Below are 13511 nucleotides of genomic sequence, written 5' to 3'. Positions count from 1 at the left end.
CAATTTTAAGCTCCTGTAAAGCTGACTAATTATAGCAAGAGGTTCGAAGATACCTGAGAAAAACTTTTTATCATTTGTTGCTCCAATTATAGAGTCAAAAGCTAAAGACCCATTGCCAATGTTCCAACTAACTCGAGGAGGTTATCCATAATTGCACCCAATTGTCTCCACACTTACTAGATAGATGATCACAGTGGACGAAAGCAAGAGATTAAGTTCGTTCGACGTTGTATGAGTTGGGTTCATTACCTTTGTTACTTCTATTTTTGGTAAACATAAATGCAATTGTTCTCTCATACTTTTTCATGATAGTTTGCCATAAAAGAAAAAAAGTTTTACAGAGGTTTCGAGTTTACTTCTTATCTTACGATCCCATTAGTGAAGTACCCGAAATACCCTTGTTTAATTGTTCAATTAAAAGGTTGATTGAAATTACATGGTGGCGCCGCCACAGTGTTTCTCAATTGAAACCGCTAAACAAGTATAGATATTAAATTAGCCAAAAAAATTAATTAAGGACCAAATTAACACTATAAAAATGTTTAGGGACGAAATTGGCCATTTTGCCAAACATACAAATAAGTCATAGAACAGCAGTTCCGAACGCTAAACCCTAAACCCTGGGGGGCGCGCGTCATCGACAATTTAACAAGTAAATACAGAGAAACCAGAAAGGTACACAGCTAAAAACAAGACGTATAACAATTTTGGGTCAGTTCTTTTGACTTGTAATATTCATTTTTATGTATTTTTATATGTATTCATAAGAAGTTTTTCATCTCTCGGCGCCCTGCTCAGTTACTTTTCTGAGAAAATTGGAAAGCTGAGCTTGATCTTTAGTAGGGCTGAAGAAAATTTTAATGCTTCAAATTTGGTGCTTGATAGTAAAAGTTAAAGACGCGATAAAGTTGGTTAAAGCACAAGATAATCGTTCAAGTATATGCAAAATTGCATTTTGGAAATGATTTGCTAGTAACTTGATCGACCCACTTTTAGTTTCGTGTCGAACCATGGATTTAATGATACTAACAGTAAGAAAGAACTTTTTTTTTTATTTGTTTGTCTTTCAACAGATAATCTCAGAACTCTGAACACACATGAAAATTCTTAACTATTAGATTTTGTACTTGCATGTTTAGGAAATCATTTGGTATTATTCTGATGGTCCCACTTTGCATTTTGTGTGGAAGCAGGTAGCTTGAAGGTCATAGCTGTTAAAAGAAAAGATTTTTCTTCATAGAACGTGGAAAGCTCATTTGGATACTATATTTTGTTAATAATGGCAATTGACGGGAGCTTTCATCTTCATTTTGAGCTCGAGAGGTTTCTTTCTCGATGCCCAAGGCTTGCTTCTATACCCGAATTTGACTACTTATTAAAGAAGGTATTGCTGTTTTGTTTTCGTTCTTTCTGATTTGCTCTTGCTTCTTTTGAACTATGTAATATTGGAATTTTTGCTGTATGATCTGAAGTGGGATGAATGCAGGCAGACAAGGTGACAGAAGAAGAGGTGGTGAAGGCAGTGGGGGAAATATTCCTGCACCCAAATTATACTATCCCGTTGGTGGGATGTTTCCGTCCTATAGTGCATAAGATCGTGGAAAGGACTGTTTCATTGCTTCATTTGGTGCCTGACTTAAGGTCAAATTCAGATGATTCCATGGTAGAATTTAACGAGGATAATGTCCTTAGAGAAGATGAAGATTTGGACAATACTGAGTTTATGCATGTTGTTGATGTATATGCAAGAAGTGGGAAGGGCTTGAATCTCCACGAGCTTGCTTGTCTAGCTTTTTGTCGGGCATTAGATATGGTCCCTTTTCTACTCCGGTAAGCTGAACTCTTTTGTTTCTGATAGCTCATTTTTTTTTGTCATCCATCGACAAATTTGGGGCAGATGACTGTCTGGTATGTCTTCATTTAGAAGCTAATTTTAGTGCTTTAATTTGCAAAGCTAAAACCCTTTTTAACTGTTACCAACTTACAAACTCCAGCTGTGAATCTGATTTTGTAGTCCAAATATCCATAGGTGATTTACGTACATATTCTCGATGACAAGAAACAGTTGGTAAGACTTAAACAAAATCTTATTTTCACTTATACATAGAGTTTTGGTTTAGAGTTCATCCTTTGGCAGAAAAAGAATATTTAAGAAGACAATTTCATCTCTTTTGCAGTAAAGCATATGATTTGTGAAAGTTTGACTGGTATCAGAATATTTGGATGCACTTTATGGCCTTTGCTGATAATTTTCTTTGCATATCTGTTCTTCTCTGTCTCTCTTCTTCTTCTTCTACCTTTTTTTTTCCTTTTTTCTTTCCAGGTAAGTTCTTTTCCACCGTGGATATGTACTATAGTTTTATGTTAATGGATTTTTTTGAATATTTTTAGAAATATTTTACCCTGGCTTAGAAGAAACAGAGATCTCCATTTTCAACTTCTTTTTCTCTACAGTCTGATAATTATTTATATAATTCCCGACATGGGAAAAATTTGATTGTGGTTAGTTTTGTAAGAATTATGGCTTCATTGATAATCCACTCAATGCTATTAATCATTCCCCACCTTCTTCCCCAAAAGGGAAAAAATAAGTAAATTTGTTTATCCTAAAGGTATTCTGATAAGCAGGAATGCAGTTGCATCTTTTGCACAAAACACTCTTCTCTACGCCACAGGTCTGAATATTTTCTACTATGAGGTTATGGAATTTCAAACTTCAGAGTGCAAGTCTGAGATGAAAAGATCTGGAATTAGGAGTCTCATGTTGCGACTGGACTAGCCAGTTCTCATCTGTTAATCGCTGAATATAAGTGATACAAATGGGAGGATAGGTAACTAGAAAGTACCCATAAAGATTTCAGCTGATACAGTCTCCACCCCCCCCCCCCCCCTTCAACAAAAAAAAAAGGAAAAGAAAGGTGGGGAGGAAAGGAGGAGAAAAAAGATATCCACAAACAGAGTATCCTCCGATGTACTCTTATTGTTTCCATCCATTTTTCAGATTCCACTGTCATAACTTTGTTTAGCAATTGAAAAGCTGATGCTCTCTGCTTTGATCAATTCAGCATTCCTTAATCTGTCACTGTTCCTAATTAGCTCTGGTTTTTTACTTGCTATTGTTAGTCCAAATAATTCTAGATCCCTGAAGTCATATTTGTCCCATTGACAAGTCACAATGCACTTGCTGATATGTTAGGATCCATTCTGGACAATATGCTTTTTGCAATTTTTCCATGTACCAGCTTACCACTCTCTTCAAGATGACCTTAATCTAAAATGGTTATTATATTATTATCCCTTGGCAACCTCACCTCTCCTTTTTGAAAGTTTTACTATCTTTAGTTCCCTTTCTTCTGTACTATATTAGCTTCATCTGGATGCGTCCTTGGGAAGCATCCTTTTAGTAAAACTGGGTATCCTTTTGAAATGCCAGTTTCTGTCACTAGAAATAAAAGGGGACTAATAGTGACTTTAAGCACTTGTTGGGTATCCATTCAGTAATCACTACCGGCATTGGACATGTTCCAGAAATTTTCTCCCTTTAGCGTGTCTGTGACTAAGCATATAAGTCTGCAACCTGCTGAAATTGAAGCAACTTCTAATTCTCGTATTTTGTTATATGTTAGTGTCATTGTCTAGGATTTTATGTACCTGGAGTAAATCAATAACAAGTAAATTAATCTGTTATTGATTTTGAAAACATGTTTCAAGACGAATAAAGTGATGCTGTATCCATATGGATTTTGTTTGTGAAGTTTGTTTAACAGATTCGGTGAACTCTGTGCAAAGGTTGTTATCAGCCAGTTCACAACTTTTAGTGGATTTTTGGTGTCCTTACAAATATCCCTCCTAGAATAGTAAAAAGTGAAAATGGAAACTTTTGGGCTATATTGTCATTTGCTTATGCAGGTTTGGCAGTTCCATAAACTGACTGTCATTTCATAGATCATTGTTTACATAGAATTCCTAGAGCAAGTTTAATTTCCATTACGGGAAAAGTGTCTCTGTTTTGTTTTACTTCCCAGTTCCTGTTGTTCCCATTGTTTTAGATTAACAAGTTTGCTGCTTGATCAATATCCTTTGTGGTTTTGCTTATTCTTTTCTTGCCATTTCATCCTTGGTAGGCTGGAACACTGGAATTAATAAATCAACCTTTTTTATTTTTAGTGCATTTGTGCAGCCATGTGACATGCCTTGTTCCTTGCTGCAGGCTTGTGTTGGATTATTTTCAATTTGCACCCCCGCCATTTGAAAGGATTAAGTTAACAAAATATTCTTTCAAGGAACTGGCTATGGTATGTTCTTAGTGTTTGCTAATTCCATTAACTACTTTGATTTTGTGTTTCAGTGTAAATTCATATTGTTGTTGTCTGAAATCTTTCATGGGATTTGTAGTGATTTTTATTCTCTTTGCTTCTTTGTCTTCTGTTCTTTCTTTGTTTAGTTTTCCCTTTCTTCCCTTCTGTTCATAAGCTTCTGTGACTTCCTTCCATTCTTGTAATTTTCTCATGGCTTCAGTTGGAGAATATTCGAAAGTTTGTGTCAGTCAAATTTCTGCTATCTTTTGAACTTTGAGATGGTGGTCAACATTACCCTATGGATTTTGAGTATCTATGGTGTTTACCTTGTTTTCAACAATTACTGAGTGCATCAACAATTCTAACATTATACTACATTTTGTGGTATATGGCAAATGTTTTGTGCTTATTAAATAATTGGAAACACATATGGACCTCTTATTGATTTCGAAACATGCACCTGATCGGGTGTCAAGTACCTTGTGCATATTTACCCTGTAAATCATTCAAGTAAAGGACAACCTTGATGCACGTTGGCAAATCACTCTCAGAGTATTTTCTCTACCTTTGCAGTGTTAGCAAAATTTTTGACATTACCCTTCTGCTCTTCGTCATTGCGTATGCTTTTTTTTGCATAAATTCCACAACTTGCTTATCTGGAATACTCTATTTTGTATAAAGAATGTACTTATTTGTTCCTTTCTTTCCCTCAGTAGATAGCTGTTTAAGATTGGGGCTTGCTGTTGATGTCTCTTTTCTGTCAGTCTTTTTTCTTTTGCTTTCCTTCCACTGATCCACATTATAATATGTCTTGGTATTGGTTCTTTATTTTGAATAGGATAAAATTCAGCAGTGTTATTTGGATAAGAATTTCAGAATAAAGAATGGTTTGACTGGAGGGATTTTCCATTTAAGATTTCAGCTCCATTTTGCTTCTTGTGTAGTTTTTTCCTCTTGTTTTTGTGTTTGAGGATATTGTTTGCATTTTGGCAACTATCCATCTTGCTTTTTGTTAGGGAGGAAGCCAATTGCTGAATGTGGTACGAGCTTCATATCGTCTCCTTTTAGCAGCACCAGGAGTTTTCACCACATTTTGGGACTGGTCCTCTTTCTTGGACATCGTACAACTGCTTGCAGATATTGAACATGAGGATGAGGAGTTGAAGAGGAACCTACAGGACCTGAGGTGGTGCAGTGTTCAAATACTATCCATGGTTCTAAAGACAAGGGATAGAGCATCTTCAAACTTTGGGCTTCGCTCTGGAGAAGCATTTTTGTGTTTATTGCGGTTTGTTCTGTTACCTGTTAAGTGTTTGACTATAAAAAGTTGCTGCTTTTTCCTATTGTGACCAAGTAATATTTATACCAGCTCAGAGCAAACTAAACTAATTGACTAGAATCTTTAGGCTAGGCATGTTCTGGTTATTTGCTTGGAGACGGGACATATTTGATAATAATGTCACTAAATTCAGCTAGATTGAGCTTTGAAATCAATGCGATGATATCAAAATTTCATCTTCAGCTCATCAAAGTCTGAATAGTTTAATTGCTTTTGGTTGGATTCAGTGAATGTGGGGAATGTTCTTCTAGAGGGGGCATGAAATTCTTTCGATTGTGCACTTAAAGTTGTGATGTAAAAATTATTTTCTTGTGTTTATCCGGTTTTCAACATGTCCCTAATGTCTTTATTTGCTTCTTCGTTTGGCAGCTGGCAAGAATTTTGTCAAGATATAGCATTGGAGAGAGCGGGCTGGTATCTTGGAATTTCTGCTGGAAGACAACTGGATGCAATGACTGATAACCTTAGTCCTGATCTTAAGAATTTCAGCAATAGTTTGCCTGTATTTGCTTCAGAATTTCATGACTTTTTACCAGCAAATTGGAGCATCAGCAACGTGACATGGTAATAGATATTGATAAGAAATAGGGAATGATTTCCTTTTGTACACTTTTACCAGATGAAATTGTGGTGGTTATTTGTGACCTAATCATTGCACGAAGGTAGGATGCTACATTTTGCATTTCATACATGGCACCCTTGACTGGTCTAGAATTGCATACATCCAATTTCAGAGTAGTGTAGTAGCATGAAACTTGTGGAGTCAAACTATGCAAAAGCATGTTATTGATAAGAAATAGGGAAGGATTTCCTTTTGTGCACTTTAAGCAGATGCAATTGTGGTTATTGGTGATCTAATCATTGCACAGAGGTATGATGCTACATTTTGCATTTCATACATGTCACCCTTGACCGGGCTAGAATTGCATACATCCAATTTCAGAGTCGTGGAATAGTATGAAACTTGTGGAGACAAACTATGCAAAATCATGTATATCAAATGTTTCATTAGATGTTCACTTTATCTTACTTGGCTATTATCATTGCACGCTTGTGATTGTGGATAACTTCTCACTTTATGCTTAGCAAGCTAGAGGTATATGCACATATTAGAAACAATAAATGCAGTCGCAGATTATAACTGCCTTTCATACTGTCTCATTTTTGCTCTGTTAACTTGGAATAGGACTTTAAAGTATAGCTATGATGATAAGTTTTAGCCCTCCCATCCTCATCTGCTCTGGTCTCTTCTGCCACTTTTGTTTGTCCCACTTGAAGCTTTCGGAACCTTATTTTGTGCTATTCTGAACTTTAGAAGTGAATGCAGGAGAAATACAAAGCCTTTCGTCTTGACAGATGCACTGAAGAAAAGTTTTGAGATGGTAGCTCTAGCTGTGAGTCAGAGATGGCCTGTTCTTTTATATGGCCCTGCTGGTTCTGGAAAAACTGCACTTATTAACAAGTTGGCCCAGGAACAGGGAATCCAAGGTATGGTCCTCCTATTCAAATGTTGAAGTTTTTTCCTTGATTGGCCTGCCTATATCAATGGAGTTGAAAACATTTGGCATAACAAGTAAAGTAAAAAATTGATTGAATAGGGCAACTTGGACATAGGGTCTTATTTTCATTTCGTTCTTTATTTTTACTTAAATATTTGTGTAGGGCCTGAATCTGGTTTGCTGTTTCGAGGTGTTTTCATTTGCCTTTGACCCTGTTTCTAGGTTGCTTATATGAGGAAAAAGTTAATCCCTTAGCAGCAGCCCTTGAGGGCTTCTGAAACCTGCTTTTACCTTTCAGAATTTGAAAGCAAACATCTTTTAGACAGCACGCCAGCCTGGCATTACATTTTGGAGTCTGTTTAATTTTTTTATTGTATTCTGAACTCGTCGGTACTGCTCCCCCGCCCCCTCCACCCCCCCTCCCGGGGCAAAAAAAAAATAAAAAAGGAAAATGAGTGTAGCCAGCTTTAATAGAGTCATTTTTTTAATCTCTTAACGTCATTAAATTATCTGTTGCATTTGGGAGATAGATGGCACAAAATAGATGCCAGAAGTTGGAAATACACTTCCAAATGCTTTTTGGATGTTGTCAGCCGATGTTTTGTTTAAGGTTTCTGTTTGCCTTTTTTTCATTTTATTTCTCTTTAGTGTTTGAGCAAATCTTCTTCTCTTGGTTCTCCATTGCCCTGCATGTTTGCCCGATGTATTTGAATGGTTTCATGAGTATGGTGTTGCATCATGATTTGAAGCATGTGTTGCCTTCAGTCTGCATTTATATATCAGGATTTCATTGCTAGGCAGAGTATAGCATTCGCAACTTCCATTGTTTTTAGTAGAGAGGACTTGAGAACTTTTTAGCAGTCGTATGTGGTTTAGGGCCAAAATCTAGTTCTAAAGGCCCATTATCATACTTTTTTCCTTTTATTTTTTCTATTTTTTGGAAAAGGGGGGTTGTTCAGAGGGATATCAGTGTTTTACCATGTTCATGTTTACCCAGAAAGCAAAAAATGTCTGTATACATATATTTATTTGCAATTATGCTGATTAGCCCATTATTTTTCTTGCCTGGAATTGCAGTATTGTCTATTCACATGGATGAGCAAATGGATGGAAAAACATTGCTTGGAAGTTATGTTTGTACAGAGCAACCTGGTGAGTTCAGATGGCAGCCAGGTTCTCTTACACAGGTTTGTTTTCCTCTGTGGGCTTTAAGGTACTGATCAGCTCCACGTTCTTATAAGCTGCATAAAATTGTTTTCCAGGCTGTTTGCAATGGATTTTGGGTTGTTGTTGAGGATGTTGACAAAGCGCCTCCTGATGTTCAATCCATCTTGTTGCCTTTATTGGAGGGCGCAAGTTCATTTATTACTGGCCATGGGGAGGTATGCTTCTTTTCTAGTTTGCTTTTGATATTCAAATTGCTCTTTGGAACAGTTTGAAATTTGATGTTGGATCAGTAGCACTTTTTCCATAGCAATCTATCATAGCTTAGGTTTGCTTGTCTAGCATTGATGACCATTTTTTGCAATTTTTCAACACATGATTGTATTTTTTAGTTTTATTTTACTGGTCATATGGTTTTGTCGATTGGTGATCTACTAGTAACAGGGATAAAGTGGAGAGTCTTGGACATCTATTGCTGGTAGAGTTAATTAAATGCTGTCATGCTGGCATATCCTTGTATAACTAAAAGAATTTTGTAACTTATCTCTGCTGGAGGAACTTCATTGAAAAATTTTGGGCGTTTGCAGGCAATAAGGGTGCATGAGGGTTTTCGACTGTTCGCCACTGTGACTAGCTCAAAGTTGGACATATCATCAATCACAGAAGGTTCACGCTGCTCCTTTTCATTTTTAAGAAGTTGCTTGTGATCTCTCTCTCTCTCTCTCTCTCTCTCTCTCTCCCTCTCCCCCTTCCCTCTCTTTCTCTCTGAAGTGAAACTTTTCAGTTTCCCTTGTCATGGAATTATGTGCTCATGTGTTATGCTCTTTTTCATTTTTGAAGAAGTTGCTTGTGATCTCTGTCTCTCTGTCTCATCTTCCCTCCCTCTCTTTCTCTCTGAAGTGAAACTTTTCAGTTTCCCTTGTCATGGAATTATGTGTTCATATGTTATGCTGGTCCTCTTATAGTAGGTTTCTTGCATTGCTTTTGCTATTGTTGATTAAATGCCACCATATGCCTTTCATGTGCACGAAGCATGCTAAATGCAACAAGTATTCTATTTGATCAATTTGTTTGAGAGCTAGTCAATCACTGAATTCTGCTTTCATCTGTAGAACTCAAAAGTTATATTCTGTCTAATTAAGACTTCCAACAAGTCCAACCCTATTTCTCAGTTTTGTTTTGAGATGATAAATTAACAGGGTATTTTGCTTTTAAGTGATGTCTCTAAATAGATAATTTACTGGCAATTTGCATGGGTAATATTCAGGTATTTGATGTGCATTTTAGTATATTCTTCTTGGGATGTCTTTATTTTCACGAAACTACCTTTATCTATTCTCTTGGTAGGAAAGAACGCAGTTGCTGCTCTTTGGCATAGAGTGATGGTTGGAGCCCCAGGAGAAAGTGATTTGCTAAATATTGTGAGTGGATGGTATCCTGAATTGGATCCGCTGGCTGGAAAACTTGTAGGTCAGTCAAATATTGTACTATAATTATGATTTGTCCTAGCAGCATAAGCACTACCTTGACGTGAGATTTTCTGCAGAAACCTTTGCAAAGATGAACCACCTAGCAGGATTTCAATTTGGGACTACTGCCTTTTCTGGTTCTCATGGCAGGTTTTCGTTGAGGTAGCTGCTTATGCCTGTGACCTTCAAAACAAATAAAATCAGTAAGTTTTGTGGTTTGTATGTGAAGATCGCCTCTTAATGTACGTCATGTATTCGCAATGGCAGAGATCTTCTGAAATGGTGCAGGAGAGTTGCAGGGTTGGGTTTAACCTTTCTTGGAGATGGTCTGTCATCTTTTGCTTGCAGTAGCATCTATAAAGAGGTTGAAAATGATTAAACATGTTGCTCTTTGTAACTTAATTTAGATAATCTGGATGTGGATGTAACTTGACATTTTGCATATTTTTAGGCTGTAGATATTTTTGCTGCCTTCGTAACTTCCACTGAAAACCGGTTAGCTTTGATGAAAGAGATTGCAAAATTGTGGACAGTTCCCGTTGTGGAGACTTTGTATCCTGTCAATAAACCCGTGATCCAAGTCTGTTCTTTTCCTACTGTAAGCTCATTTTAGTTTTCAATCTGAATCACTTGTTTCCTGAGCTGAAATTGTTTGCAGGATCTGCGGATTGATTTACGTATTGGGCGTATTACCCTTAACCGTATGCAAATGGGAGTAAGTTGAAGGATATGGCTCTTTGACTTTTTTTGACATGATTATGTTGTCAAGTTTTTGTTAATTTTCCTAATCTTTTAATCCGTCATCTGCAGTTGGATCATGATAAGAAGCCATTTGTTGAGATTCGCAGTTCAGTTCATGTTCTTGAGAGAATAGCTTGCTCTGTTAGGTTTAATGAGCCTGTCCTTTTGGTTGGTGAAACTGGTGCTGGGAAAACCACCCTTGTGCAAAATCTGGCTGCGAGAATTGGTCAGAAACTTACAGTTTTGGTAAGTTCACTGATGGCCTCTTTGATGAGATATGCTTCAAGAGATATAGATTGATTATTATTTTTCCTTGCATTTCAGAATTTGAGCCAGCAAAGTGACGTTGCAGATTTGTTAGGGGGTTTCAGACCCATTGATGCTCAGTCTGTACTGATTCCTCTATATAAAGAGTTCGAGAATCTTTTTGTTGGTACATTTCCATCAAAGGTACTGTTGAAAAAGATATTTTTTCTCCTTGCTCCTTGAAGTTCCTAGGTTTGCTAATCAGATTTACTTTTGAATCTTTATTTTTAGGATAATGGAGAATTTTTGGCGCGCTTAAGGAAATTTATAGTTGACAAGAACTGGAAGATGTTAGTAAATGGTTTCCAGAAAGGGGTTAGAAAAATTGTTGAAATAGGAAGATGTGGGTCGGGTAACAAACGCAAGAGGCCTTTAGGGGAGGAAGTGTTGAGAGGTTGGGAAAACTTTTCTTTGAAACTCGAGAGAGCTTATGCACAAATTAGTGGTTCAGGTGGAATGATATTTTCATTTGTAGAAGGAGCTTTTGTGACTGCACTTAAAAATGGGGAGTGGATACTGCTGGATGAGGTAAATTTAGCTCCTCCAGAAACTTTGCAGCGAATTATTGGTGTTCTTGAAGAAGAGAAAGGGTCATTGTGTTTGGCTGAAAGAGGTGACATCGACTATATACCTAGGCATCCCAACTTCCGGATATTTGCCTGCATGAATCCTGCAACTGATGCAGGTAAGAGGGATTTACCATTCTCATTGAGGGGCAGATTTACAGAATATTTCGTTGATGATGTGTTGGATGATGATGATCTAGTCTTGTTTATAAGTCAGTATATGGATGATGTTCATTCAAATAGTGCTTTGGTAAGTAAGATAGTGCAGTTTTACAAAGCAGCAAGGAAGGAATCTGATGAAAGGCTGCAGGATGGTGCCAACCAGAAGCCACAGTACAGTTTGAGGTCTCTTTACCGTGCTTTAGAATACACCAGGAAGGCAAGAAGGAAATTTGGATTTCAAAAAGCTTTATATGATGGGTTTTGTATGTTTTTCCTGTCTCTGCTGGATGAACCTAGTGCCAAGTTGATGAACCAATTGATATTGTCATGCCTATTAGGAGGAAAAGTACCTCAACATGTTCCTTTTGATGCTTACTTGATGGTTAGTGGAAATTCATGCTCAGATCCTTTGTTGGAGAGCTATGTTCTGACGAAGAGTGTCAAAGAGCATCTTAGTAACCTTGCCCGTGCCATATTTGTTGGAAAATATCCTGTCTTGTTGCAAGGACCAACATCTAGTGGGAAGACCAGCCTAGTTCAGTATCTAGCTGCAATAACTGGACATGAATTTGTAAGGATCAACAATCACGAGCATACTGATCTTCAGGAGTACCTAGGATCTTATATCACTGATTCTAATGGAAGGCTTGTTTTTCATGAGGGTGCACTTGTTAAGGCTATTCGAAATGGTCAATGGATAGTTCTGGATGAGCTTAACCTGGCTCCCTCTGATGTATTGGAAGCACTGAACCGATTGCTTGATGACAACAGGGAACTTTATATACCTGAGCTACGTGAAGTTGTCCGTGCACATCCAGGTTTTATGCTTTTTGCTACTCAAAATCCACCTAATATCTATGGTGGGCGTAAAATGCTTTCTCGTGCATTTCGCAACCGTTTTGTGGAGATCCATGTTGATGAAATTCCAGAGGATGAGTTGAGCACAATACTGGAAAAGAGGTGCAAAATTCCTGCAAGCTATGCTAAGAAAATGGTTGACGTCATGAAGGAGTTGCAATTGTACAGGCAAAGTAGTAAGGTTTTTGCTGGCAAACAAGGATATATCACTCCACGTGACTTGTTTAGGTGGGCAAATCGTTTCAGAGTATTTGGAAGCAGTTATGAAGATCTAGCCCGTGATGGTTATTATCTACTGGCTGAAAGGCTACGCGATGAGAAGGAGAGGAGAGTTGTTCAAGAAGTTTTGGAAAGACACCTACCTTTTAACCTTGCTGAGAATGAGATGTACAATCTGGTATATTTTCCTTCTGGACCTGAATATGAGGCCTTTCTGAGAACTTCTGTTTGCTAACTGGATTTTCTTGGATCTAACCCCTAAAATTATCTGGCAAAATTTTTTTTAATGGCCTCTATCTAGTGAACTAGTCCCATTTGATCTAGAATAATCCAATGTGGACACTTTCAGAAAACTCTCTATCTCCAAGCCCCTTTACTAGGTTAAGATGATTAGCGTGTCTGCTAAATTTATAATGAAATGGTGGGTTGTTTTCTTGACGGATTCTTGAGTATGCATGTTCAAATAAGTTGTCTTTGGGATTTTTAAATGATTACATTTAGTTGCTTTGTTAAGTGTAAATTGATTATACAACCTGTTTGTGAAAGACTCCTTTTAAAGTGTTAATATGCTCTCTATGCAGTCCATTTGTGATGCATGAAGTGCAATGGGCATTAACATGTCTTCTTTTAAGTTTGTATATGCTCTTTAATCCTTTCACACTTGATGCATGAGTTTAACAATAGAAATACAAGGTCTTTTCATGCTATTTTTCCCTTCCTCTATCCCTGGACCTTATGAATCTGCTATATTTGGTTGTTTGGCTATTGTCTAGTTATATGATGTGTACAGATGATGTACTAGCTTTGTTAATACTTACTGTTATGGATGAAAAGTAAAAGTCTTTTAGGTATTTCTGAGTCTGGCATATTGTTTGATAAAGAATGTTAAT

General features: G+C 37.2%; 1 protein-coding gene across 1 annotated transcript in view; it reads left to right on the top strand.

Annotated features, from left to right (window-relative positions):
* Window positions 1-1279: 1279 nt before the first annotated feature.
* Window positions 1280-13511, top strand: part of LOC113768428 (midasin) — a 33734-nt gene continuing 21502 nt past the window's right edge. The window contains exons 1-17 of the mRNA XM_027312778.1: window positions 1280-1384; window positions 1487-1830; window positions 4211-4295; window positions 5315-5586; window positions 6007-6201; window positions 6965-7125; window positions 8214-8323; window positions 8399-8518; window positions 8888-8966; window positions 9648-9770; window positions 9847-9931; window positions 10037-10133; window positions 10221-10349; window positions 10428-10484; window positions 10580-10756; window positions 10835-10960; window positions 11048-12799. Of these exons, the coding sequence (XP_027168579.1) occupies window positions 1280-1384; window positions 1487-1830; window positions 4211-4295; window positions 5315-5586; window positions 6007-6201; window positions 6965-7125; window positions 8214-8323; window positions 8399-8518; window positions 8888-8966; window positions 9648-9770; window positions 9847-9931; window positions 10037-10133; window positions 10221-10349; window positions 10428-10484; window positions 10580-10756; window positions 10835-10960; window positions 11048-12799 (4017 nt within the window). The remainder of the gene's footprint in view (window positions 1385-1486; window positions 1831-4210; window positions 4296-5314; window positions 5587-6006; window positions 6202-6964; window positions 7126-8213; window positions 8324-8398; window positions 8519-8887; window positions 8967-9647; window positions 9771-9846; window positions 9932-10036; window positions 10134-10220; window positions 10350-10427; window positions 10485-10579; window positions 10757-10834; window positions 10961-11047; window positions 12800-13511) is intronic.

Source organism: Coffea eugenioides, chromosome 4 (assembly GCF_003713205.1).
Source record: "Coffea eugenioides isolate CCC68of chromosome 4, Ceug_1.0, whole genome shotgun sequence".
Lineage (NCBI taxonomy): Eukaryota > Viridiplantae > Streptophyta > Magnoliopsida > Gentianales > Rubiaceae > Coffea > Coffea eugenioides.
This window is presented reverse-complemented; position numbering and strand designations above follow the sequence as displayed.